At 37.0% G+C, this 25,820-nt stretch overlaps 2 protein-coding genes and 1 long non-coding RNA gene across 6 annotated transcripts; 2 read left to right on the top strand and 1 right to left on the bottom strand.

The window, feature by feature from the left end:
• The first annotated feature begins 530 nt into the window (after positions 1-530).
• On the top strand, positions 531-12,639 carry nap1l4a (nucleosome assembly protein 1-like 4a). Of its 3 annotated transcripts, XM_046860102.1 has the most exons (15): positions 1,805-1,902; positions 3,624-3,676; positions 3,957-4,017; positions 4,289-4,448; positions 5,009-5,092; positions 5,853-5,984; positions 7,384-7,455; positions 7,562-7,701; positions 7,848-7,993; positions 9,920-9,936; positions 10,365-10,484; positions 10,786-10,821; positions 10,904-10,954; positions 12,064-12,096; positions 12,427-12,639. In XM_046860102.1, exons 2-14 carry the CDS (start codon positions 3,640-3,642, stop codon positions 12,067-12,069), a joined length of 1,062 nt encoding a protein of 353 aa, XP_046716058.1. In that variant the 5' UTR covers positions 1,805-1,902; positions 3,624-3,639; the 3' UTR covers positions 12,070-12,096; positions 12,427-12,639. The 3 variants fall into 3 exon arrangements, with proteins under 3 accessions (XP_046716057.1, XP_046716058.1, XP_046716056.1); XM_046860101.1 differs by lacking the exons at positions 1,805-1,902; positions 12,064-12,096 and adding an exon at positions 531-590; XM_046860100.1 differs by lacking the exon at positions 12,064-12,096.
• Positions 12,640-16,867: 4,228 nt separating this feature from the next.
• On the bottom strand, positions 16,868-24,022 carry LOC124392987. Of its 2 annotated transcripts, XR_006927265.1 has the most exons (4): positions 21,513-24,022; positions 20,975-21,169; positions 20,748-20,841; positions 16,868-18,493 (listed from the first exon to the last, which is right to left on the bottom strand). It is a non-coding gene; the product is annotated as an uncharacterized LOC124392987 (long non-coding RNA). The 2 variants fall into 2 exon arrangements; XR_006927264.1 differs by having other exon boundaries at positions 20,975-24,022.
• A 105-nt stretch (positions 24,023-24,127) lies between these two features.
• Positions 24,128-25,391, top strand: phlda2 (pleckstrin homology-like domain, family A, member 2). Its single transcript, XM_046860315.1, has 2 exons — positions 24,128-24,727; positions 25,037-25,391. Exon 1 carries the CDS (start codon positions 24,278-24,280, stop codon positions 24,695-24,697), a length of 420 nt encoding a protein of 139 aa, XP_046716271.1. The 5' UTR covers positions 24,128-24,277; the 3' UTR covers positions 24,698-24,727; positions 25,037-25,391.
• The last annotated feature ends 429 nt before the right edge of the window (positions 25,392-25,820 follow it).

The following is a 25,820-nucleotide window of genomic DNA, read 5'->3' as shown; positions in this document are numbered from 1 at the left end:
TAGATAGATAGATAGATAGATAGATAGATAGATAGATAGACAGACAGACAGACAGACAGACAGACAGATAGAGAGATCATGTCTAGTTTGCATATACCTGATCATCACATTCATATAGATAGATAGATAGATAGATAGATAGATAGATAGATAGATAGATAGATAGACAGACAGACAGACAGACAGACAGATAGATAGATAGATAGATAGATCATGTCTAGTTTGCATATACCTGATCATCACATTCATATAGATAGATAGATAGATAGATAGATAGATAGATAGACAGACAGACAGACAGACAGACAGACAGACAGACAGACAGATAGATGGATCATGTCTAGTTTGCATATACCTGATCATCACATTCATATAGATAGATAGATAGATAGATAGATAGATAGATAGATAGATAGATAGATAGATAGATAGATAGATAGATAGATCATGTCTAGTTTGCATATACCTGATCATCACATTAATTTATGCTTTTTTGGAGATCCCATTCCACCTGTTGTTGTCACAACCTTCACACTTCTGGAAAGACTTTCAGCGATGAGAGCATTATAGAGGTCAGACAGTGGTGTCAGGTGAGGAGGAAGGGTTATTGTAATGCTACAGCATTCACTGCTGTAAAAAAGTATTTTACTCTTTCAGATTTTTTTATATATATATTTTGCATATGTATCATGCTTAAATGATACAGATCATCAAGCAAATTTTATTATTACAAAGAGATAATTGTGAAAATGTACAATTATGATTTATTTTATAAAGGGCAAAAATCTGTCCAGACTGTATAAAGACATACTACATTTTAGACAAGTTTGAGTTTGTCCTGAAGACACATTAAAAACACACAAGACAAAGGGGATATTACAGTATGGGTTGTAGTATGTGAATATTAATAAATCTATGTAAAACGGCTATAAAGACCTCTCTGAAAGGTTCAGCTTAGTTTGCTCCATCTAGCAGCAGTCAAAACATAGATTACACTGTTCAAACTAGTAGACCTTCTTTGACAGCATATGACATTATTATTTCCTTATTATGCAACTAAAATTATCAATAAATCTATGAGATCTTTCCCAATGCCTTTCTGCTATATTATCTACTTTTCTACCAGCTGTAGACAGCTGTAGATGCTCTTATGCACATTGGAAAGAGACACTTCCTATCTATAGTCTGTACTTTGAGGGATTTAAGACCTGCAACTGATCTAAGAGGGAAGGGGATTGTATCGTTAAACCTCAATATTATCTTCAGCTGCGCTTTAAGTAAGTGCACAGATAGATTTCACATACAAACATTTGTTAAGAATCAGAGCTACTGTGTGCCAACCTGACCTTTTATTTATGCTAATTGCTGCTTTACAGTATGAACAAGCCCTCAGACTCATCGTCTGATCTATAAATCTGATTTACCTGGCTTGAAGAACTTTTGTCACTCAAGTGTTTCCCTTTGATATTAGGGTTATATTTCTTCAAATTGTTTTATGTGCTATAGAATGTTTAGTTTTATCCCTGTCTAGGTTCAATAAACAACATTTTATTTTGTACTGAAGCAACAGGCATAGGTTTTACCTGTCCAAAGTTACTCCTAAAGGTGTACGTGTCTCAATTCCGAATAGTCCTGTGTTGACTAAGTAGTGCACTATATAGGGTTTGAGAACAATCATTTCATGCCTAACGAAGTGCATTTTAGTGGGCGTAGGGAGCTGTTTGTGATTCCGACACGCCCACAGCCAATAAGGTTTAGCAGCACAGAAGCTGAACATTGATTGGCTGGATCCGGGAGAGCGTGACAAATGCTTGTCCAATGAGAGACGGGGATGTTGGAAGGTTAGGTTTTGTACCTTCTCGTACCGTGTGTTAGGAGCGTGAGGACGGCCTGAAGCCTTAGGTAAGTCAAAGGCCATCATTTTTGTAACGCGTGGACAAGTCTCTGTATATGGTGTGTATTTAGTGTGTGGAATTTAATTGATGACGCGGTTTCAAAGTAAAGAGAGAATCCGGTCGGTCCGTCTTCCACACGCTGTCACACGGTCGGTGTGCTCCATGTGGGTCTCTCTCTCTCTCTCTCTCTCTCTCTCTCTCTCTCTCTCTTTCTCTTTCTAAACTCCAGGAGAAATGGACTGGGGGGCACTGGTGTATTTGTGCTGCAATAAGTTCCCTCTAGAAAACTTTTTCCTCGTGTTCGAGAAGAAAATCCCCCAAAACCAGTCCACGCGTGTACCCCCACGCTGTCACGTGCTTCGCCATATTATGTTAACTCTGATAATATTCCTAATCATGATGTGAGGTTGTACAGGCAGTGAGGTTTGTACAGTATGGCGATCTCAGTTATGCCTCACTTCACGTTAATGAATCCCACGTGGAGGGAGCTCGCGTGGGCTTTTGATTGACAGCTCCTTTTGGCGCCGGTCCCTTTGATCTTGTTGGCCCGCCTGTTATGATATGATGCAGAGTCATTTCTGAGACAGATTTAAGAATAAAAAGTTTGGGATTAATACTTTGTGCAGGATCACTTTAACCTGTGCACAATTCTCACACATTTGAGAAGTATGCAGGAGGGATTTTGATATAAAGATTGATACAAAGGCTTCAGACTGCAATTTGCATGAACAGTTCTGCATTTCAGAGCCCTCTCTGAACAATGATAGGATTATCATTAATGGACATTTGGATGATTCAGATGAGGTTCCTGTTTAAGTCTCTTTTCTCTCTTTCCATCTCATGGAGTTTTTCCATGACACTGTCGCCACTGGTTCAGCCATTAAAGATAAACTTATCAGGGTTAAGCTTATAAGCACTAACATATATATTCAGATATTGTAAACTCTTTATATCTAAAAAGGACAGTGTTCATTGTTAAAAGTGCTATACAAATAAAACTGAATTAAAATTATGTAGATTCCACGTTTGTCCACAGCAAAAAGATCATATATCATATCATATTGTAGTAGATGTTTAAAGGAGAATTATACACACTAATTATACATAATGTAATATGGTCATGAATTATCACATTTTTTAACGAATCAGGAAGTATAAATGGTGGCTCACAGGTAAGTCTTTTGTTTTTTTGTTGAATGAGCCTGTAATACAGGAAATTAAAAAACCTGTAACGTTCTAGATCTGCCACTCAGCCATAGTGAGGACTAATTGTTAAATTTAAAGGCTAATCCCACTAAATATCACTGCATAATAGCAGTTCAATCACAAATCTTTAGGATACTCGCAGGAATCCTGACCCTTTCATGAACTGGCTATAAAAATGAATTCCTGTGATTAAAATGGATTTCCTACTAATTTATTTTATTCCATGTTTTAACATGTAGGCCAGGTCAGAAAGTGAAGTACGTTTCCCAGATAAACCTGCTGAACTAGTAGATTAGTATATGTTCATATTGTGGTGTCAGGATTCACACTTGGGTGTGTAAACACAGGCCTTTACATCTCAAACTCTTATGCACTTGCAAGTATAATAGAGAGAGAACTGTTGGGTTAAAATCATTTAAAGGATATCATTACGGGGTCGTTACAGAATTTATTTAAGCAGAACTGACTAAAAAAAAAGAAACTAAACATATATTAAGTATCTACCAATTATTTTCTTGACAGCTAAAGGGCATCTGTGATGGAGGCACGAAAAAATGAAAAGAATGAAGCCAGAGGTATGCTGATGAGTTTAATAATGTCATGGCTGTTGTTTATATATATGTCTATATTGCATCATCACTTAAATTTAATCTGCATAATTGTGTTCTGTTCACATATTGTATAGTTATAAACACATACAATAATATTGGTGTATTAAGGTTTATTGTAATGGAAGGGCCAAAATTGTGCTGTTCTTGGTTTATGCTAGATATTTTCATATTTTGGGATTATCATCAATATTACTGTTTATAGCAGTGCTTGCTAAAAATCAACCTTTGATTTTTGTTACCACAGGAAAGGCAGGAAGCAAGGGCTCACAGGGTGACAAAGCAGAGATCATCTCTCATGTAGAAAGGTATGAGTCCTAGTAAGCAATTCAGCTCGAGTGTGATCAATTGAGTGTCTGTATTCAAATACATTTGGAAAGTAGACTGAATAATTGAATTTAAGATGGATGTGGATAGATGATGCTGCCTTGTTGTGGGAGGCATTTTTATTAGATGATTATCTTGCATTGCTTTGCATGTAACATTGTTTGCTGTAACATTATTACCAACGTTTGGCAGATTCTCCACTTTTCATCCAGATCTCACATTACAGTAAATGCCAAACCATATTCTCTGCAGGATACCAAATGTCAGTGCCCTGCCCAAAGCAGTAAAGAGGAGAGTGTATGCGCTGAAGAGACTGCAGGTCCAGAGTGCTCATATAGAGGCCAAGTTCTATGAGGAAGTCCATGAGCTGGAGAGGAAATATGCTGGCCTCTACCATCCCATCTTTGAGAAGGTTAATATTTCTTCATATCATCTATTATTTATGGAAAATCAAATAACATATTGCAGCTTAATCTTTAATTCAGTACAATGAGTAATGCCATATGTCTAGAGAGCTACACAGTTTAGGGTTTGTGCTGTTACTTTTGTATTTTTTTTGCCTATTGTATACTCTGCGAAGAATACCAGTGGGGCATCTTATCTCATGTGCGCACTTAATGGCTGTAGCTCTGGCTTGTGTTTGTGGCCTGTAAGCTCCCTGTCTGTGCTAAATTCATTCCCTACCTTAACGAGTAGCCCACTGATCTTACCGATGTCTGGCTGTTTCCAAGGCTGGGGAACAACATTTAAAGTATTTTTTTTTATCTTACATTTTCCTGGAACTAAAATGTCTTCTGCATCCTATATGAATGTGGTGCTAAGGTTCTGCTGAGATAGCACTAAAGGATGGTATATTTTGCACAGTCTTACTATAGAGTGACTTAGAGGTCACTGTAGCTCAGTGAACACTGTGCTGTTCCAGTGTATAAGGAAACCTGCTTTATACACGTGTATGAACTAATGTTTGTCCAGAGGCAGACAGTGGTGTCTGGAGCTGTGGAACCCACGGATGAAGAGTGTGAGTGGCACAGTGAAGGCGAGGATGAAGAGCTGTCTGTGAGTATCTGTTTACTAAATATCTTCTGCGATTCAGATGAAAATGGCATTTTTGGAATGATTTATGTATCTAGAGGTTATGACACACCAAATTAAAAACAGAAAAACCAGCCGATGATCACCAAGATGCACAGACAGGACGACATGCAACCTTTTATTGTGGACTGGAGGGGGAAGTCTGTATCTGTTTATAAATAAATAAAAATCTATTGCAGAGAAAAAACCCCCAAAAACAAATAAAATTCTAGATGATGTACTACTTATTCCAGTGGTGTGTAGGACTTGCATTAGCAATTCGAGATATTTTTGATTAAAGAAAAGTATAAATACAGCCATCTGCATTTGCACATGGAAAACAAATTCCTCCAATGTGACATTCCTCTATTACTTTCATTAATGTCACATGACTTCACGTGCATTTATAAGTTTATAGAAGGAAAAATGGAGAAACAAACATTGAAGAAAAAAAAAGAGTAAATTTAATTCTTCTTTATGGGGTTAATTTTGCACTGGATTATTAGTACAGACATTCACCTGTAATATGGAGTTATGTGGTCATTCATAAAAACCCACTAGTTCTTTAATTTGGCTCCAGAAATCTTACATTTTGACCTACGTTAGAAATTCCGGTTTACACTAAAAAATTTATATAATTCCAAGTTCTCGTTCTTTTCAATTTGTTTTGTTTCATCTGTACTTGTGCCTGTTGTAGAAAGACCATGTAATGTGATGTGATGTGATATGATGTGTGCTCTGACAGGAGGAGATGAAGAAGAAGGCTGCGCTGGAAGTGAAGAAAGAAGATTCAGCCACTGCTGAAGATCCTAAAGGCATCCCAGAGTTCTGGCTCACAATCTTCAAACATGTGGACATGCTGGGGGAAATGCTACAGGTGAAACTTCTATTAAAAAAAAAAAAAATAAATAAATAAATAAAAAACAGGATTAGCCAAACGAGTTTATTAGAGGGACTGTGCATGTAGGACATTTTGGAGACAAAGTGAGGGAGGTGAGATTGAGATGGTTTGGACATGTGCAGAGAAGGAACATGGGGTATATCGATAGAAGAATGCTGAGGATGGAACCACCAGGAAGGAGGAAAAGAGAAAGGCAAAGGAGAATGTTAATGGATGTGTTGAGAGAAGACATGCAGGTAGTTGGTTTGAAAGAGTCAGATGTAGAGGACAGGGGGGTATGGAGACAGATGATCTGCTGTGGAGACCCCTAATGGGAGCCAAAAGAAGAAGATCTGGCTAGTAAACAGTGTATAGCCGGTTACATAGGACAGGGTATTTTAGATTCATTTTGTTAATAAATCCAGATGTGCTAATCGGCTTCTGTATTTATCAGGAATTTTATGCTGTACCTAAGTGCTACGGATCGAATACTGAATAGTGCATTTATTTGTGAATGGACAGGCGAGGTGCCAGACCAATGCAAATAAGCAAACCAGACAGCCGGAGCTATAGTTAGTCTGAAAGAGTATGCCAAAATCTAGGAAAAGAAAGTTTAAACATTTACCCCTAGTGAGTGGAGGAAGAAACTGAATGACGCATTTATTTACGTTCTGCAAAAGCAACGGTGTAGGTCCGGAATTGTTTTTTTTATTTATATTTTTTACCCTTTTGTAACACACTTCATTATTCATTATCATTATTCAATTTATTCTCATTAGCTGATTCCCAAGGCATCCATGGGATAAATCTGGTGTGTAATGTGAAGAATGACCTGAATTTGACATACTGGCTCTAGAGCTTGGCTCTAACATCTCTGTCTCTGGAACACAGTTAATTTGAATGCTTTTCAGTACTTGATCTGGTGTGTTGGCTGAAAAGCACATCTTGATTTTGATACAGAATGGTCAGGTGTAGTTAGGATTTTTAGATGTAAAGCACCTTCTAGCCCCTTCCACCTTACTCCATGCTTATTCATGTTTAGCTGGCAGTCTCCACTAGGGGGAGCAGTTGCTGGAGTCATTTCTATTTGTCATTGATGTGTCCGAGAACTGCCAGCACCCGTCCCTGACCACACATGGTGGTGCAAAGAGTAATGTTACACCTATAGCTCTTGGTTTAATCCTAAGCTCAGGTTTTATCTGAATAGTTTTGCACTTTCTTCATATTTTCATGCGGGTTAAATGTGTGTGAATGTTTAATGTCATTTGGTAACATGGCATCCAGTGCAGGGTATTCCCACCTCACCCCACCTGTTTCTGGGATCCATTGTGACCTTGAGCAAGTGTCACCAGACCATGACGTGACCAGTGTTCTTGTTATTTCTATTCTCTTTCAGGAGCATGACGAGCCGATCCTGAAACACTTGCAGGACATCACAGTGAAATTCTCTGCACCAGGAGAGCCAATGGTGTGCATAGCAAGCTCCTATAATTTTTCTTCATAATGTTATTTATTTTTATGTTGAAATGTACATGGTGTTTGACACTTGCATTGTTTGTATTTTTTTAAACCAGAGCTTTACTTTGGAGTTCCATTTCGAGCCCAACAGCTTCTTTAGCAATACTATACTCACTAAAACATACAAGATGAAAGCTGAGCCAGATTCAGCAGACCCTTTCTCATTCGAAGGCCCAGAGATAGTGGACTGTGAGGGGTGAGAAACAGCCACGTTACACACAGATTGAAACATGCATTGAAAATCACCTACTGGTTTTGATGGTCTCCAGTATATATGCATACAACTTGAAAACTGACATTTATTTATTTATTTATTTATTTGTTTGTTTATTTTATATCTAGCTGCAAGATAGACTGGCAGAAAGGCAAGGATGTGACTTTGAAAACTATCAAGAAAAAACAGAAGCACAAAGGTAGAGGAACAGTGAGGACCATCACCAAGGAAGTGCCGCAGGATTCCTTCTTTAATTTTTTTAACCCTGTCAAAGGTAAGGTTATGCTGAAAGGACATTCAGAGGGACATTAAGTGTCATTTGTATAGAGCAGGGGTCCCCAAACTGTAGCACATAGGCCGAATTCGTCGCCAAATTTAGAACGGCCCTCTAAACAATCCCAGAGACATGTTTTGAAAATTACATTTTAATTAAATTTGTACTTTGATCTGTATTTAACGATAAAGGGTGGGTTTCAACATTAAATTTCCCCTAGTTATTACACTACAAAGCTTGCAAGGCCAAAAATACTGGTAGTTACTCCAGCCCATGTAATTTTCTTTAACAGACCCGAATTGCCCCATGAACGATAGGAAAAATGTCCCTCAGAGACAAAAAAAAAAAAAAAAAAAGTTTGTGAAGCTCTGATTTAGAGCTTTACTGACTACATTACACCTCATTTTGTTAGTATCTCCGATGTCCACTAGGTGGCAGCAAACATCCGCGTGAGATTTAGTTTTATTCGCTCCAGTGATTTAGCTGAAGGTCTTTTGTTTGCCAGTATTTCAGATAAAACACTTTTTGGCCCTGACATTTTCACTAAATGGGATGCATCAAATCCAAGTTTGACATTAAATATAGACCTAATTGTTTTTAGATCAAACGTGTGACCAGTCAAACCGATTTATTGAAATAATTATTTATTATAAATGCTGGCTTATTTTCCACAGCTGTAACAAAAGAATCCTTGGCTATGCTTCTCAGACCCCATGGGTGTCATGACAACACACTGAGAACTGAAAAATAAATAATGAGATTGCAACATGCTTCTAATATTGTCAATACAGAATCTCAGGTTTTGCCTTTTTCCCTCCTGTAACCTCTCATTTCTGTGTGATTTTTTTAAAAAGACTTTAAATGCAAATAACTGTTTGTAGGAGTCTATAAACAGAGAGGCAAGAATTCATATTGGTTACCATGAATTTGAACACAACCTTTTTATTTTTTAAGTCTTGCAAAAAAAAATCCCCATTAGTTCTAAATGGCTGCTTGGTAAAAAAAAATGGGAACTCTGTTGCTTGCTTGTGGCATCAATATTCTTGTATCTTTTCTGTATTTATTTTACCAGTGTGACTGTGCTGCATGTGAAATTTCTTACCATTTACCATTATTTATTATTTATAGTAAGTGAGACAATGTCTGTTGTGAAAAGCGCTATAGAAATAAACTTGACTTGACTTATTTAAAAAAAAAAGTGATTTTTCAAATGGCACAGATACATAGATTATGTAGTTAAGGAATGTGAAGGGGGGAAAAAATCCTCAAATGTGAGAGGACAAAAAATGGACTTCATTTGTTCTGAGAGGGGACATGATTAATAATTTATTTGCTGACTGCTAGTCAGGTGTGGAGTCATGTGGTAAGTTTTTCCTTTTTGAACCATCACTGGATTAGTGGTCATTCATTACCCACGGGTAGTGTTCCTACCTGGTGTAATTAGTGAATAGGAACACATGACACGTTTCTTTCTGTGCCTTCTCCTTTTCACCTCAGCTATCTTCTGTCACTTCAATTATTCCTCTCAACATTTTTCAAGTGCCATTAGATATGAAAGAATGCAGTCTTACCTGTAGAAAAAGGTTTTTTGTTTTTTTTTTCTTCCCCTTTCCCATGTGGCTAAAGCCATCGGAAGTGTGTGTGGGCGGGGAGTGTGTTTGAGTTCCTTAGAATTCTTAATGGGTGTGGCAATTTGCCCCCAAGTAATGGCGCATGACTGGTTTCCATTGCAGAAGCTAACAGGCTGAATGATGTCATTTTCTGTGCATAAAGACATGAGAAATGACTTCTTTGTGCATTGGGATATCTTTTTATTATTATTTCTCTAATTTTTTTTTTATCTCCTTTAATCACATTCAATGGTTAAAATGTGTATATTGTGTTATAGAAGATGACTAATACATTTTCCCTTCTTGTTCCTTCTAGCATCTCCAGATGGAATGGTGAGTCGACCTTGGAGTTGTTCATCCGCCACTGTTTGTAAACATTTTGAAGATTAGTTCAGCAGACTAACCAACCATTGTGAAATCACTACAGTTTGGACACTTTAATTGCCTCATTTCGTCCCACGTACTAAGCCAAACTTTTGCAACATTTGCATCCCTTACGTTCCCGCTATTTTAACAAAGTTTAGTGCGTCACTGAAATTTTCCTGTTGGCACTTCCTGTAGTGAATAAATAAGCAAAGTTCCATGTGTGTTAAACTGAGCAGATTGCACAATCAAGACTTCTAATATGAAATCATTATGACTATGATTGACAAATGATTGAATTAGTGTTATTATTTAGAATGAAATGATGATCTAATTCGGTGCAGTCTTTATTTATGTGCCGTCTTGAGCATTGTGTTTTGTGTGTGTGTGTGTTTCAGGATGAGGACTTGGACTTCACTCTTGCCACAGATTTTGAGATCGGTCATTTTTTCAGAGAGCGGATCATCCCCAGAGCAGTGCTGTATTTCACAGGCGAGGCATTGGAAGATGATGAAAGTGTACGTCAGGACTCTTAGTCATTACGCCTTCTTTCATTCTTTGTTTGTCTTTCTCAGGCTTATACTTGCTAAAATGAATTTGACTTTGATGTGTGTTCAGGTTTTAAAATATGAATGATATCACATTAAAATGCTGTAATGCATGCTCTGTGCAACTGATTTGGATGTAAATACCAATCAAAATCAAGCTAAAAGTCTACACTTAAACCTTGTGGGTGTCCTGATAATTATTGATTTGACTCTTTGCATTTTTTCTTTTCCCTGCTGACTTGGACCTTGCACTTTCTCTGTGTGGGTGCAGTTTGAAGAGGAGGATGTTGAAGAAGGCGATGAGGAGGTTGGTTACATAAATCTGCATTAAACGTTTCTGTGAATTAGAGATGAGTGACTATGGTTTGAACATCTTTTGTGTATTTCAGGACCTTGATGAGGAGGGTGAAGAGGAAGATGAAGGCGATGTTGACCCCACAGTCAGTGTTCTCCATCTACATATACACTTATGAAAGCTTTTGAATGATACTGACTCAAACATACTGATTACTGTAGGTCTGGGCTCTTCAACAGAGATGAAAAGAAACAAGCAGAAACATGAACTGAGTTAAAATTCAATAGTGCAAATCTTCCAGTAAACAACTCGAGTTTCTTGTAGGCAAATATATCGCAAATATACTGCTCATGATTTCCTCTGGCATGCGTCAATGTATAGAAAACTGCGACACAGTTTCCATATCATAATGATTGTCTCTAAAAAGAGAAACGCGGCACATTTTCATTAGTCAGTTACAGGAGTAAAGCACTGAGACTTCACAGCTCTCTCTGCCTCTGCATAGCACCATTAATTTGTTAAAGCATAATTAATTCATTATTTAAATATTTAAATGTAAAAAAAACAATACATTTTGCACCAAGACGTTGTTATTCAGTACTGTTCAAAAAAGGCGTTGACTAACTTCCTAAAACAGCGACTCTGAACTTATTTATGCACTGCTTATATTTTATCATTTCTATAGTTAAACTATAAACTAGATGGTTTTGTCAAAATATGACAAAATTGCATTTTATTTCCCCCACAGAGAAAAGAGAGAGGCTGCAGAGCGCATGAATGTACCATGTAACTATGGTAACTTTAGAGATGGCAGGAAATGACAATATTTCACAATGAAATCTTTTGCGAGTTGTTGTGGTACAAGAGGAATTTAACCTTTTTTTATGCTCAAAGGGTTTATTTCTTACCTTCAAGCTCAATAGTTTATGGCCCCTGATTACACAGTGTGGCGGACAGAACGATGGTTTGATATTCCTGATATTGTATCTTAATCGCACATGTACATGCGCACAAATGGACTCGTTCATTTTTTCTAGCAGTCGCAACCATTATTATTCAAATGACATGGTCCTTACTGAATGAATAACTGCATTTTTTTATTTGTGAAATTGGAAGTGTAAAGTTTAACAGCCCAGCACACATCTCAGCTAATTTGCTTTTTATTGGTTGTTAATTGAATTGATTGACACTAAATTCTGCATGTATGGTGCGTAATCTGATTCGTTGTTCCCGTCCCCTTTGTCCTCATTGCAGGCATGAATCATTTACACTTCCATGCATTCCTAGGTAAGGGGTGCTAGTTTCAGCATGTCGTCTACTCCATGTTTATATCCCCACTATTTCCACTGACCTTCAGTTTGCTTCTTCCAAATAAGCATCACATCAGTAAATCTCACTTCCACTGTGTTTCACAGCCACTACTCATTTCTGTTGCAGTTCTTGGTGTTTTTCAGTATCGCAAGCCTGTAATCCCACCTGCTACATGCCTCTCGCATCTTCCACCATGCTTTTCCATTCATGGGGTTAGTGGGGTGAGTTGAATATTCATAAGGACTACTTTCATTCTGTCTTTCTGTGTTTCTTTTTGTGTGTGTGTGTGTGTGTGTGTGTGTGTAGATAGGAACTCAGCCAGCAGAGTGTCATCAGCAGTAAGAACAGAGATGGGACCTGAACTAATCTTTGTCCCCTGCTGGATCTGCCATAACCTCCATACAATGCAATAGAAATCCAAACACCATGTAGGAAATGCATGATCATTTATGTTTACGTCACACAGAGGATACCTCTGTATTCAAAATACTGCATTAAAAAAAAAAAAAAGCGACTACATACATATACCGGTTCTGCACTTCACCCTTTATTGATCTAAGGTCTTTTTTTTGTAAGCTCATATTTGTTTGACTAGACGTTTTGTGCAAAGAGACTTATTTTTTTCCAGTATATTTATCTTTTCTCAGTTTTTTTTTTCCTTTTTCACTTCCATGTTTGGTGACATTGTACCCCTGGTGGTTTTCACACTGTAGGTCACTCAGGGTTTTGCTTCTCTCGCTCTTTTTCTTTTTTTTTTTTTTTTTTCTTTTAAATTCTTAAAAAAAGCACACCATTACCGGAGTCCTGACAAGCAATAAACTGCTGTTAGGTCATTTAAAATGAAACCTTTCTCTCTGTTACAGCGAGGTTATATCAGTGTTAATTTTGGGAAGTCTTCATATCTAGCCTCATGTAGCTGGATGAAATGGAGTACTGTAACTAAAAGCAGCTATGATTTGCCTTCCAGGCTGAGATCAGCAGCAACAGAACAGAGCATTTAATTGCATTGGAGAGCCATGTTGATACCAGTGGGTACTATTATAGACTCAGTATAAGCTTTGTAACATGCTGGTTTCAATTGATCTTGGTCTTGTTAATTAGAATAAGCATCAGTCATGCTCTGACTCTTTACACGATTTGTGATTTTCACTGTGTTGCCAATATGTCTTCCCCTTCAATAAGTTCTGATTGAGCACTATTTATTCTATTATTTTTTCTTGAAGCATAAGACTAAACGTTGCCAATGCATAGTATTTTCTACAGTACTCAGAGTGATGGGATTTGTACCCTTTTTTTTTTTTTTTTTTTCCCATTTTGTTGGAGCAGGATCTTGGGTGAAAAGGAGTAGGTGAATGTTAGTCTCCTAGTTTTCTTTTTTGCACATTTTACCATGTTAGACCTCAAAAAAAAGATGTGGATCACATCCATACAAAGTGCTGATTATTTGTGTTAGGCCAACATCCACATTTAAACAAAAAGCACTTTGGTCTGGATTTTCAACCAGGTTCTTTAGTTCTGTGATCATAACATTCATGCATCATACCCTTTTTTTTTTTTCTTTTTTTTTTTTTTCTTTTTAATAAGTAGCTCTTGCTTGAGAAAGGGCAGCTCTTAAAGCCACTGCCCACGTATTATCTGTATGCTAGCAATGGCCTTAATGGGATTGTCTTGGGTTTTAATGCAATATTGAATTCGATTTGTATAAAATAGTCAAGAGTATTCTATTAAACATTGTGTAATGTGATACAAACAACTGTATTTGTCTGTTTAATGTTCCAACTTTGTATTATCTGCCATGTCTCTTGCTCTGTGAAGAAGTAAGGCATTAGGAATGTCTGCACCCATCATGAAGGGAAAATTGTACTTGAGGTTTCCATGAAGCAGGATTCCTCTTCCAGTGTCGCTAGCATGTTAGGAATCTCAGCACTGATGGCTCTAATACAGTGGCTGTGAGTGCTGCTTTCACTTCTTACCACTGGTGTGAATGGAATGTGCTCTGACATTCTTTAAGATGTGTCTCAATTGCTTAATCTGGCGGCCAAGATTCTCTCACACTTAACACTGCTGCTGTTTTGGTCAACGCTCTGAAACCAACACCTTTTTGGTCATGGGCTGTCAGTGGGACTGATACTTTAGCTCACCACACCACTATTCTACACCCTTACAGGCAGGTGAATGTTCATGGATACTGCTCTGTGTTTTGTCAGTGTTTCATCAAAAAGTGTTCTCATGCATTCCAGACATAAGTCCTATGATTGTTTTTAGCTATGGGGGTGACCATTTGTCTCTTAATGAGCTCTAAGTAAAACACTTAGTAAAATAAAAATGAAGGGGGGAAGGTTTATTTCTGTTGATTTATAAAAAGGTTACATTGTAAATTCGTAGGGAATCTTTGGTTTATTTTGGATCCTTTAAAACTACTATTAAAAACTTCCAATTATTTTGTGATTAAAAGCTCTTAGAACTTTTTTACAAATGTTTTGTAGAAATGTATTCAGTTTAGAATGCTTGTTTGGCTGAACCTTTTAAAGCTCAATGTAGTGATTTACATCTGTTGTTTTTGTGTTTAAAGCAGTTAACCATACGTTAAACAGTTAAACTCTATCTGCAGTCGGGTGGCATAAACTTTACGAAGTAAATGGGAAAAAAAAAAAAAGATTTGTTGCCTACACAACCATAGTGTATATAAATAAAGCTGTCCTGTTGCTTCTACAAATATGTATATAGAAAAAAAAAGTGACCTAGTAAATCAATTTTCTGTGCATTTTCTCCCCAATGTATTTTAAAATGTATTTTGCATTAATTAGATAATCTTTAACATCTCTAACATTTCCTTGAGTCACCTATTTGATTATTTTTCACCCAAGAGACTGTTACAAACCCTTTTTCTTGTCATCCATTGCAGTATTGGAAGACAAGCCTACAAATCCAGGTTTAACTCTGCATCTGGCTGCCTTCTTTACCATCCTCATATTAATAGTTTCCTGTTTGTAAGTTGTGGCTCATGATCCACAGCAGTCATCCATAATGTTCTGCAGTGTCAAGAGCCATTTCAGAGATATAAACAGAGCTTTGTGCTGGTGAAGCCAGGCCTCTGACTGAACTATACTAAAATAATAAATGATGATTTATTATGGGATTAATGCCTCAAGGCACAGTTGTATAACTGGTCTATCAATCTGTAGCTCAACATTCAATCCTTGGGGGGAAAATGGATAGGTGAGCTAGATAGCCAGATTTTCTGATGTTTTACATGAAATGCTGGGGAAGTGTAAGCTTATCTTGTAGCTAGAGACATGAGTTAATATAAGCTAGCTAGCATAAAACTGCAACAGCAGTCAGCTGTGTTCAGCTAGCAGGCTAATGTTACCCTTGCGTGTTACTGTTTATAATGGAGGTGTTCATTTTTTCCACAAGTCACTTGGTTAGATAATATAATTGTTTAAGTAGAAAAAAGGGTACACTTTTACCAGAAGACTTGTTTACTTCTAGTTGTCATTTTCTTGATTAATAATAATTCACCTGAGTAAAATTAAGTAAAGAACTATGTACTGCTTAGAATCAGTTCCACCACTAGCTGTAGGTTATAAGACCAATATTCTGTTTCAGTGTTCTAGGATCTTGACTCTGAAGGTAACTGGTTTATGCTTTTCATCATATGCTTGTTTGTGTGTGTGGCTTAAAAACTATTAACATTTCAGATGACCTTGAAACAATCTGACATTAGATTTGGTTGTTCTTGTTCCTCCTTGTAAAGACGTTATGTCTCTCCTTCACAACCACACAGTCTCAGACCTTGGTGACTTCCTTAGCAGTGGGAGGTAGAATTAGTTTATCTCAACATTGTGGTGATTCAGTGTGACAAAAAGCAAGCTAACTAACAATAGGAAATAAAATATAAAAAAAAAACACGACAAGCTGTGTTCTCACATCAAATTCCCACCTATTATCAATTGTGTTAACTGTAAAAGTAATAATTTGTATACAGTGCATTCTGATAGTATTCACAGTACTTCACTTTTTCCACATTTTTGTTGTTACAGCCTTACTTCAAAATGTATTAAATTCATTATTTACTCAAAATTCTACAAACAATACCCCATAATGACAACGTGAAAGAAGTTTGTTGGAAATTTTAGCAAATTTAAACAAATAAATTAATTAATCACAAGAACATAAATATTCACAGCCTTTGCCATGACACTCAAAATTGAGCTAAGGTGCATCCTGTTTCCACTGATCATCCTTGATTTGTTTCTACAATTTGATTGGAACCCACCTGTGGTAAATTCAGTTGATTGGACATGATTTGGAAAGGCACACCTGTCTATATAAGTGTAGGAGAGCGGACGGTTCAGGGGGAGGAACTGAGGCGGTGACCGGTTTTGGCAGAACCAGGTTTATTTTATTAGATACTTCCACTTTCACACACACACACACACACACACACACACATATGCATGCACGCACGTCTCTTTGTGTCTCTCGCTTTCTCTCACTCCTCTTTTCCTCGCTCACTGCAAAAAAGAACCGATTAGATTAGATAAATTCCCCACAGGTGTGTGATTCGTCCCACTTGTCTCCCCTGGCCTCACCCTCCATTCACAAACCGGCGTTTGGCCATGCTTCCGCTGGCATATACCCCCACTGCCTGAATCAGGTGGAGAAGCCATCCAGCCCATAACCAACACACACACACACACACACACACACACACACACACACACACACACACACACACACACACACACACACGTGTGTTAATGTTTATCTGTGTATCTTTCCCCAAGTGTTCATCTCACTCTTTTTATCTTTTCCCCCACTCAGGTGTGGGGAATTTGCACCAGGCCAATACCATCCCCACAGTGAAGCATGGTGGTGGTAGCATCATGCTGTGGGGATGTTTTCTAGCAGCAGAAATGGGAGACTAGTCGAGGGAAAGATGAATGCAGCAATGTACAGAGACATCCCAGATGAAACCTGCTTCAGAGTGCTCTGGACTCTGAATGGACTCTGTGAATGTCCCTGAGTGGCCCAGCCTGAGCCCAGACTTGAACTTAAACTTGCGATTGAACATATCTGGAAATTTCTAAAAATGGTTGTGCCCCGACTCTCCCCATCCAAACCGGATTTACATTAAAAGGTCTTAAAATGAAGAATGTTAGAAACTACTTAAAAATCGGTGTGCCAATCTTGTAGCATCATACTCAAAAAGATTGTAAATGGTGCCAAAGATGCTTCAACAAAGTATTGACCAAAGGCTGTGAATACTTGTACCTGTTATTTTGCTTTATATTTTAAATTTGCAAAGATTTCTGGATGCACTGTACAACTGAGCAGTTGAGGGTTAAAGGCCTTGCAGTGGTATTTTTACTCATAACCTAATCATAAGTCTATCATCTTAACCACTGGATTACATCTTCCCCATAACAGCGAGTCAAACCATTTGTTTAGCCTTTATTTAAAGATGCTGATAGATTACCTTAAACAGGTAGTTCAGGTAAGAATCAAAACTCAACTTGCATGAATGCCAGAGTCTGCAGCACAGCACCGATCTTATCTGGAGTTTTATTAGCCTGCATATAGCTCACACCATGTGTATCGTTTATGAGCTTGAGCTAATGTTAGACATTTCTTATTAACTTCATTACTGAAGTCTGTGTAATTTATTGAAAAACACTTTAAATGATAATCCAATATATTGTACATTCTTAGTTCCTTCTGAAACCAGAACTGGACATGGAGTTCACTCCCCCAAAAGACAGGTTAACATTTGGTCTGTGGTGCAATGGATATACTATATAAACAACTTATATATAACGATATGACATAATGTGCATCTCCCCATCTATAGCAGAGACAAGTCTTGAATCACTGACAGAAGGGCAGAAAGTCTTTGCTATGATTTTTGAAAATGATAAAGTATGTTAGGTGTAGTACATTCCATCATAGTTTTTTCCCTTAACCTGGCAAATCAGGAAACATTATTTGGTTTAATTAAGCCAACAATTAATACACATTATACAAAACTAATGTAGAAACACATACTGCCAGTAATGGCTTGAAAAATAATAAATACCATTATAAATATCTGTGTAGTATTTATAGAATCTGTTTAACCTCGTCATGAACAGGAAGCAGGTGGATTACACAGCTATGCGGAAAGACAATTCATTATGACATTCTTTGTCATGGGAAAGCTGCAGTCAGCCTCGCTGGAATTTGTTGGTTTGTGTGTAACATGAATGAACAGCAGACAGTTTTATAACATTAAATGGGTTATACCTGCCAGACTCCTACAACTGTCAACTTGCTTTTTGTTTGGGTCCTGGGTCATCCTTCAGTCATCAAACGCCTTACAGTTGAACATTTGCTTTGAACAAAACAACATACACATTCAGATTATGCTGATGAATCAGTCCCAGAGACTGGGATCTTGCAGATTTTTGTATGACTTTAGAATAAAACAGAACAGTTGTCACTTTTCAGTAGTTATCAGTCTTTCACTTAAGAATGTTAAACTGTTTTTCTACACAAAACAGTAGACATTGTTCCACAGTAGACAACCTACCGGATGTTGGTTTGTACAAAGACTTGCAAATAAGCCTTGAATTTACTTCATTACACTGTAGTGTGGCCCAGTAAGAAGTAATTTAAACTGCTGAACTGTTGTTGAGTACACACCTGCAATGGTTTGTAACAAATTTAGTTTTCCCAAAAATATTAAGAAACCTAATATAAACCACATACTTTATTATGTGATGTGATGATTAATTTAATGTTTTCTTGTTTCACTCTTGCAACCAGAACTTCCAGTCAGAGGTTATGAGTGAACTATGTGAGATTCTTGAACCCCAGTGTGTCCTGTTTTACACTGACATCTTCACTTTAGTGACAGTATCATAAAAAAATAAAATTAGACAACTGTCAAACTCGGCAGTTGTAGAAATGTGGAAATATTCTAAATATCCAATGCTGAGAAGCAAAATAAAATTTTATCAATATCTTGATGGCTAATTTGTAAACATGATCGTAAGACATGGTGAATACATCTGAAGCACGACAGAACTTTATTCTCATCATGAACTGCAATGTCTCTATTTGAACTGTTTGACAATTTGTTGATATTGCTGCCTGTCCATGTGTCATGTCTTCCATTTTTTCTTTCACTGAACCACAAAAAAAGGATTGAATAAACATTTTTAATAATTAAAAAAAAAACTATTATGATTTTATCTGTTACAAGCTGCTGAACTAAATAAGCTAATGACTGACTGCTTGATGTCAGATATAAAACATCTTTTCTAATCCATATTTTTGTTACATCTTTTCTGAATACGTATCAGTTTTAGCATCTGACCCTGGCTTCATGGTCTCTCATTGACTCTAATTTTTTCTCATTGACAGGATTTAGACCTTGATGAAAAGACTGGACCTTCTGACCTTTCAGGAGTTGCTCATTCCCTCTGCATTGTTTCGCAACCGTTTTGAAAGCTTGTCCAGGACATTAGTGCCATTTGTTCTTTTTCCCACGGTGCATCAGCATTTGCCTAGGCCTCTGTAGAACAGGCTTATCTGAACAATGCTTCAAATAGCTACAGAGTCTCATCAGTCTTGCATTCCTGGCCCAGAGAATGACATGAGACTTTACGAGTGTAAGGTCTTTGTAGGGCAGAGTGGGACTTAAGGACCTATATATAGGTGGCCAAAACAATTGGAAAGGAGAAGAGGTGCCAGAGATTGACTGTTGACATGTATGGAGGCCGGGTGGAGAGTAATCGCATAGCAGTTGTGAGGTTTGACGTGGCATCATCACACAGATGTACTTGAATAGTTACCATAGTAACCTCACATCTGTGTGATCATCATTACTGTCATGCATATTCTAATCACCATGCATCCTATTATAAACTGTTTTGTTCAGATTGCTAAGAAAGTCTTAACAGGATTTTATAAACGAACGTTAGCTACATTTAAAACTCAAGGATTTTAGTACAGTGTGTATTTCACAAGATGCATTAACTAGTGTCATGATGCACCTATGTGCATCCCTAATGATGCCAGTAGACTTTTCCTTTTTATTTCTGTTAAAATATATTTGAGTTAATATTTGAATATATTGTGGTTGTCTGCATGTTCTAAGCACTTTTGGTTGCTCTATTCCTTCATTCATCAGTATTTTAGAGTATGTATTTAAGTTATGATTGTGGTGGACACAAAACTTAATACAAAGGGGAGATACAAGAATACACTGTGGATAGGATGCCAGTCCATTTCAAGGCACCATGCACACAAACATTCACACCTAGAGGCAATTTAGCACAGCCAGTGCTTAACCTGTTGGCATGTTTGTAGGTGGGCTATAACCAGAGAACCTGGGGAAAGTCATGCAGAGAATGAAAAAAACTTGAGAAATTCAGATTTCTGAGCTAATTAGACCAAGGGCACTGGAGCTCTAAGCTGAGCTGCATAATTACCTGTGTCTACATTGTGCCCCCCTATTTAATCAAATTCATCTTCTACATTATGATATTAGGCAAGGGATGTGTAGCCCAATGCATTACTTTTGTCTTGGACAGACACAAAACAGAAAACAGAAAACATGATATATATAATCTTTCACTGACCTGTAATGTAACCACAGTAAGACATGCTTTAACCAGTAGGTGATCAGTGGCCAGCAATTTCCTCGGGTCAGAAGCAGAAATGTTCACAACAAAGCTGAAAAACAATGTTAAATGCTTTAAACTCTTAAAACAGGAAACACCTGAAACATCACAATTTCAATAGTGTTTTTATTTTCATTAGTTTTTTTTCTGTTTGTTATTTGTCTTGTATTATGTTATTTACTTACAAAATGTGATAAAATAATGGGCAGTATATTTATACAAAATCATCAACATTCCAATAAAGGGAAAAAATGGACAAGAATACAGTCTATGAAAGAGCTACTGTGTGGTTGTATGAACTGAGGCTCAGTGCACTGACTCCACATTTCCTTGAACAGCCACATGGTAAAGTCAAGCTCTCAGACATGTCCAGACTTGACCTGCAAGGCATAGGCATTGAAAATCTCATTTAATCCAGTTCATATAAAATGTGTCAGAACAGTTTCCTTCTTTTTTGGAAAGTAGTCCTGTAGAAAGTTTTACACCATTGAAAAACATATAAATCTTCTAATAATGATCAGTTGAACTGCATCTATATGAATTGGCCAAGAAACCATACACACAATTTTTTCATCTTAACTCTTAGCAATGCTTAAACTCTATCCTTGTTATGACTTTAGTCCGGTTTGTTGGGAATATACTGTCCTCAAAATACACCCACTTGATAAGACTCAGAAATTAGTATCAAAAAACACAACTCTGGTGTAGGTTTATACAGATTACCTGATATTTAAAATCTGCATCGTTGAATCACCACGTCATTTACAGTGCAAACATTAGTTAGATTATCAGTAAAGAAAGACAATGTCTGTTAGATCTAGATTGTGTAGGCACTCTGGATCCCTCCCATCAGGGCTCACATGCTGTGGGTTAGACTGACTCACAGCATAGACATGCCTGTGTGTCTGTGTGCCCAAGACAACACCCCCACACACCCTGGTAACCATAATACAGCCCACAATACAACAGGCAAAGAAACTCTGAAGGCATCTAAATTACACTGTAAAAAAAATTAAGAAATGGGATTTGAAAGTGGATATTGGTTTAATAATTAAGGAAAGGAGATACACATGCTGTTTAACATTGCCGCACATTGTATCATGTCTAACTGTATAATAGACAGTAAAATACTGCAACTGTGGTAAAACTCCTGGTGCTTTTACATGAAGCCTTTTCTTAAATTACAGTACTGTATAATTGACATGGGAACTACATTTTGGTTTAAAATGTGAGAGAGTATGGTTTATTATAAATATTTTTTATTTGTATGACACAAAAAACAGTAAGAAATAAAAACTATAATAATGTCATACCAACATACTGCACATACTAGCAAAATAATATAATGATAAGCTTACGTATTTAATGTACTGTATATATAGTATAGCTACTATATTGATTCGCTTAATTTTGAATATTTAGTTAGAATTAGATATCTAATTTAGACCAGCAAAATAAATGAGCAATGCAAAGGAAAGTACAGCTCTAATTACATTCTGTTAAAATATAATTACAACTTGGATGCAGTGAATACACTGTACAGTAGTATACATGAGTGGCTAATTACAGTAGTCTGTAAAAAAAAAAAAAAAAGTTAAATGTAATGAACTTGTTAGAGTAATAAGCTAGAGACAATGTTGTCAGCAAAATACTGTGGCAGCAGTGATAGCAGTAAAAGGTCTAATAGTACACTTTCACATTACTGCACTTATGATACAGATTCATTCTTGAATAAGCAGATACTGGCCATGTAAATATTCAGAAAGAAAAGAATATCTCCAGCATCTGTTAAAAAGAAAGAAAGAGAAAACTATTTTCTACTAGCACCCATTTCCTTAATGCACAGCTGTATTTAAATATTTTCTCTATCCAGCTTGTTTAAACATTATGCTTCTCATATCAGGCTCTGTCCCACTGCAAGAGCCATGTTTGCCAAAATGGGCTAGCCGGATAAAAAGATATATGACAATAATTACTTTCATTACCTACACACCCTCTACATAAGCATGTGCCAAAAAGGAATTATTAAAGAAACTGAGCATTCGTAACAGAGATGATTTGGAAATAACTAATCCATTCGTGACTGATGTGTCGAAGCTGGAATACAGTATAATCATTTGGTATTAAACATTGCAGTTTAGTTGTATTAAAGTTGCATAACATAATCAGGCATGATAAAAGTGCTTAAAATATTTAGTGTTTCTCACATAAAAGATTAGAACATTAAAGCATACCTGTTTTCACTCTCTCATAGCTGCACACATTATTCTTCATAGTTGCTATTTATGTGATGAAAATAAACCAGGTTGATATTATAACAATCTATTTCATATGTGCTAAAGTGTTATAGCACATATAAAATATAGTTATATAAACTATATAATGCAGATCTTATAAATCATTACCAATAAACCTCAGAACTACTTTTAACTTTTAATTATTAACTTATATACAGATTAACATTCAAAAGGATTTCCGGTTCACTATAAATGGCAAATAGCATAAATAGCAATTGGATGTCAGTTAATATAAACTCAACCTTCAACTAAAAGTTTCTTAAAGTCTATTATCAGAGAAACACTGCACGTTGGAGTTAAAGCTATTAGTGTTACAAACACCTGTGGAAATGTTTATATATTTAAAATCTTACTCGATTACATAGAGCCTAAATAATCTATAATAATCTTTATATATATAAAAGAATATACTGTACACTCGCCTTTCATTTCAGCAGAAACACCAGGTACACTCATGAAATTGTGTAATCAGGCAATCAAATATTGATTCATAATCAGATGTAGACATATCAAACATTAGAATGAAAACCCTACTAATCTCCTGGGATTTTCCCACAACAGAATGGTGCAGGAAAAAAAATCCTGTCAGGGGACAGTGTTGTAGGTGGACACATCTTGTTGAAAAGAGAAGTTAGGAAAATGGCCAGATTAGTTTGGACTGTCAGGAAAGATATAAGAACTCATATAAGTACTCTTTACAACCGTGTTGAGCAGAAAAGCATCTCAGCACACACAAAACATTCATTGAAGTGGACTGTCTACAACAGAAAGCAAACAAGGGATATAAAATAATGTAAGATCAATATAATAATAGGATTACGAATAGATAAATAAATTATAAAAAGATTGGGATGCTACAGTTAGGCTCTAAGAGAACCAGATTGTATTGCTGTAATGAGGTATTTTAGGGATTAGCTGAAGGCTGAAGGTCATTTGAGGCACATTTCCGCCCACGTTCCGCCAATGAATTACTCAAATACCGTGAGCGCATGTGACGCGCAGGAGGTTGGGCACAGCGACGACGCTATTAAATACTCCCAGTCTCATTCATTCACAGGCACAGCCACACCAAAGAGAACAAGAAGCTCGGAGACACGCCAGACACAGGAGCCTCTGAGCCATTTAGCCCCTGTCTGAAGGTCTTTAAGGATACAAACTCTCCCTTATTTTCGCCATTCCTCCACAAAAACCATGAGAATGACTCCGGTAGAGAGCTGCAAGGTGCTGAAAGAGGGCGAGCTGGAGAAGAGGAGCGACAGCCTGCTGCAGTTCTGGAAGAGAAAGACCTGCGTCCTCACCACGGACAGCCTGAACATCTACGCCGACACGCAGAAGAAAACCAAAAGCAAAGAGCTCAAGCTGCAGTACATTAAGAAGGTGGACTGTGTGGAGCGCACCGGCAAGTTCGTCTACTTCACCATCGTCACAACGGACAATAAGGAGATCGACTTCCGGTGCTCAGGCGAGGATAACTGCTGGAACGCGGTGATCACCATGGCGCTGATTGATTTCCAGAACAGGAAAGCCATTCAGGACTTTAAAACGAGACAGGATGCTGAAACCTCCACTTCGGGACATCAGGAGTCTTTGCGCATGGCCAGGGCGCCTTGACACACTCATTCAGCTCGTTCACACACTCCGGTGAGTCTGGCTTTTTACATTTTGAGACACCCTGAGAAACCTGGATCGTATATAATACAGATGGTACAGCATTGTATCTCATTCAAAATACTACAGTTCTCCTATAAATGTAATTAATACAGTCGGTTCTTTGAGTCTTTTGGCAACAATGGTTACAACAATGTACATTAATTATAATACCTTCATATTTTAAGACCTGTCTGCCATTTACTCAATAGTCTATTTTCCAAAACAATCAATAGTCAAATATCTAATTAATTCAAATGTGGTTCACAATTAATTCATTTTTCATGTTTTCTCTCTTTTAAGGAGATGTAGAAAGAGAGATGGAGAAGCAAGCTTGGACCAAAGCGGAGATATTTGCACCACGTCTGAAAAGCAGAGACACCAGAGAGGTGCTGTATCTAAGCTGGAGCTCTTCGGAACCTCTGATATAATTTCAACAGGCCAAACAGACATTCAAGACTGAACACTCGAACTTTCAAAGTCACATTCTTCAATGTGAGGGATCCTACTGCTCCCTGGATTTCAGTTGTAAATTTTTGCCTATTTATTTGCTACAATGAATGTAGTATGGATAAAAAAGTTGTTTGTATGCTGATCGTTTAAGTTATTTCCATGTCCTGTTTTTAATGTTAATTTAAATAAATTTGCATAAAATACAGCAGTTTGTTTGGCTGTGTCTCATTCTATTAAACAAAAAATACGTTTTTAATCCATAAGAGGTTTGTTTAAGAGTAAAATGAAAAAAAGAAACATAAAAGAAATAGTTTTAAGATTTTCAATTAAAAATTCCAGTCCAGAATGTAAAGAACCTCAGCTATTTCGTAAAGGCCATGGAAAGTCCCTTACTCATTCATGAACAATGTGGCGTCATACAATACGAGATAAGGGACTGAATAGACCTGTTTTATTGCATTGCTACATTGCTCTGCGTTGACAGGATGCTGAAATCCGAAAGAGTGTGACGTTGGTTGTGAGTGGAACTATGTGGCTTAATTATCTTTACATTATCAGGGTTTATGAGGGCTTTAACACACTTGCACCAATAGACATGACTAAGTCTATAGGCAATCATGTGTGACTCAGCCTC

The sequence above is a fragment of the Silurus meridionalis genome, chromosome 10 (assembly GCF_014805685.1).
Source record: "Silurus meridionalis isolate SWU-2019-XX chromosome 10, ASM1480568v1, whole genome shotgun sequence".
In the NCBI taxonomy this organism is placed as follows: Eukaryota; Metazoa; Chordata; class Actinopteri; order Siluriformes; family Siluridae; genus Silurus; species Silurus meridionalis.
Note: the sequence above shows the minus strand (reverse complement) of the source record. Positions and strands in the feature narration are given on the sequence as shown.

Bases quoted from the DNA above. Each gene is read 5' to 3' on its own strand.
- nap1l4a (XM_046860101.1), top strand. From the start codon at position 3,640: ATGGAGGCACGAAAAAATGAAAAGAATGAAGCCAGAG. The intron at 4,018-4,288 runs GTATGAGTCCTA...TATTCTCTGCAG, and splicing joins ATCATCTCTCATGTAGAAAG to GATACCAAATGTCAGTGCCC. The intron at 7,456-7,561 runs GTGTGCATAGCA...TTTTTAAACCAG, and splicing joins CTGCACCAGGAGAGCCAATG to AGCTTTACTTTGGAGTTCCA.
- phlda2 (XM_046860315.1), top strand. From the start codon at position 24,278: ATGAGAATGACTCCGGTAGAGAGCTGCAAGGTGCTGAAAGAGGGCGAG.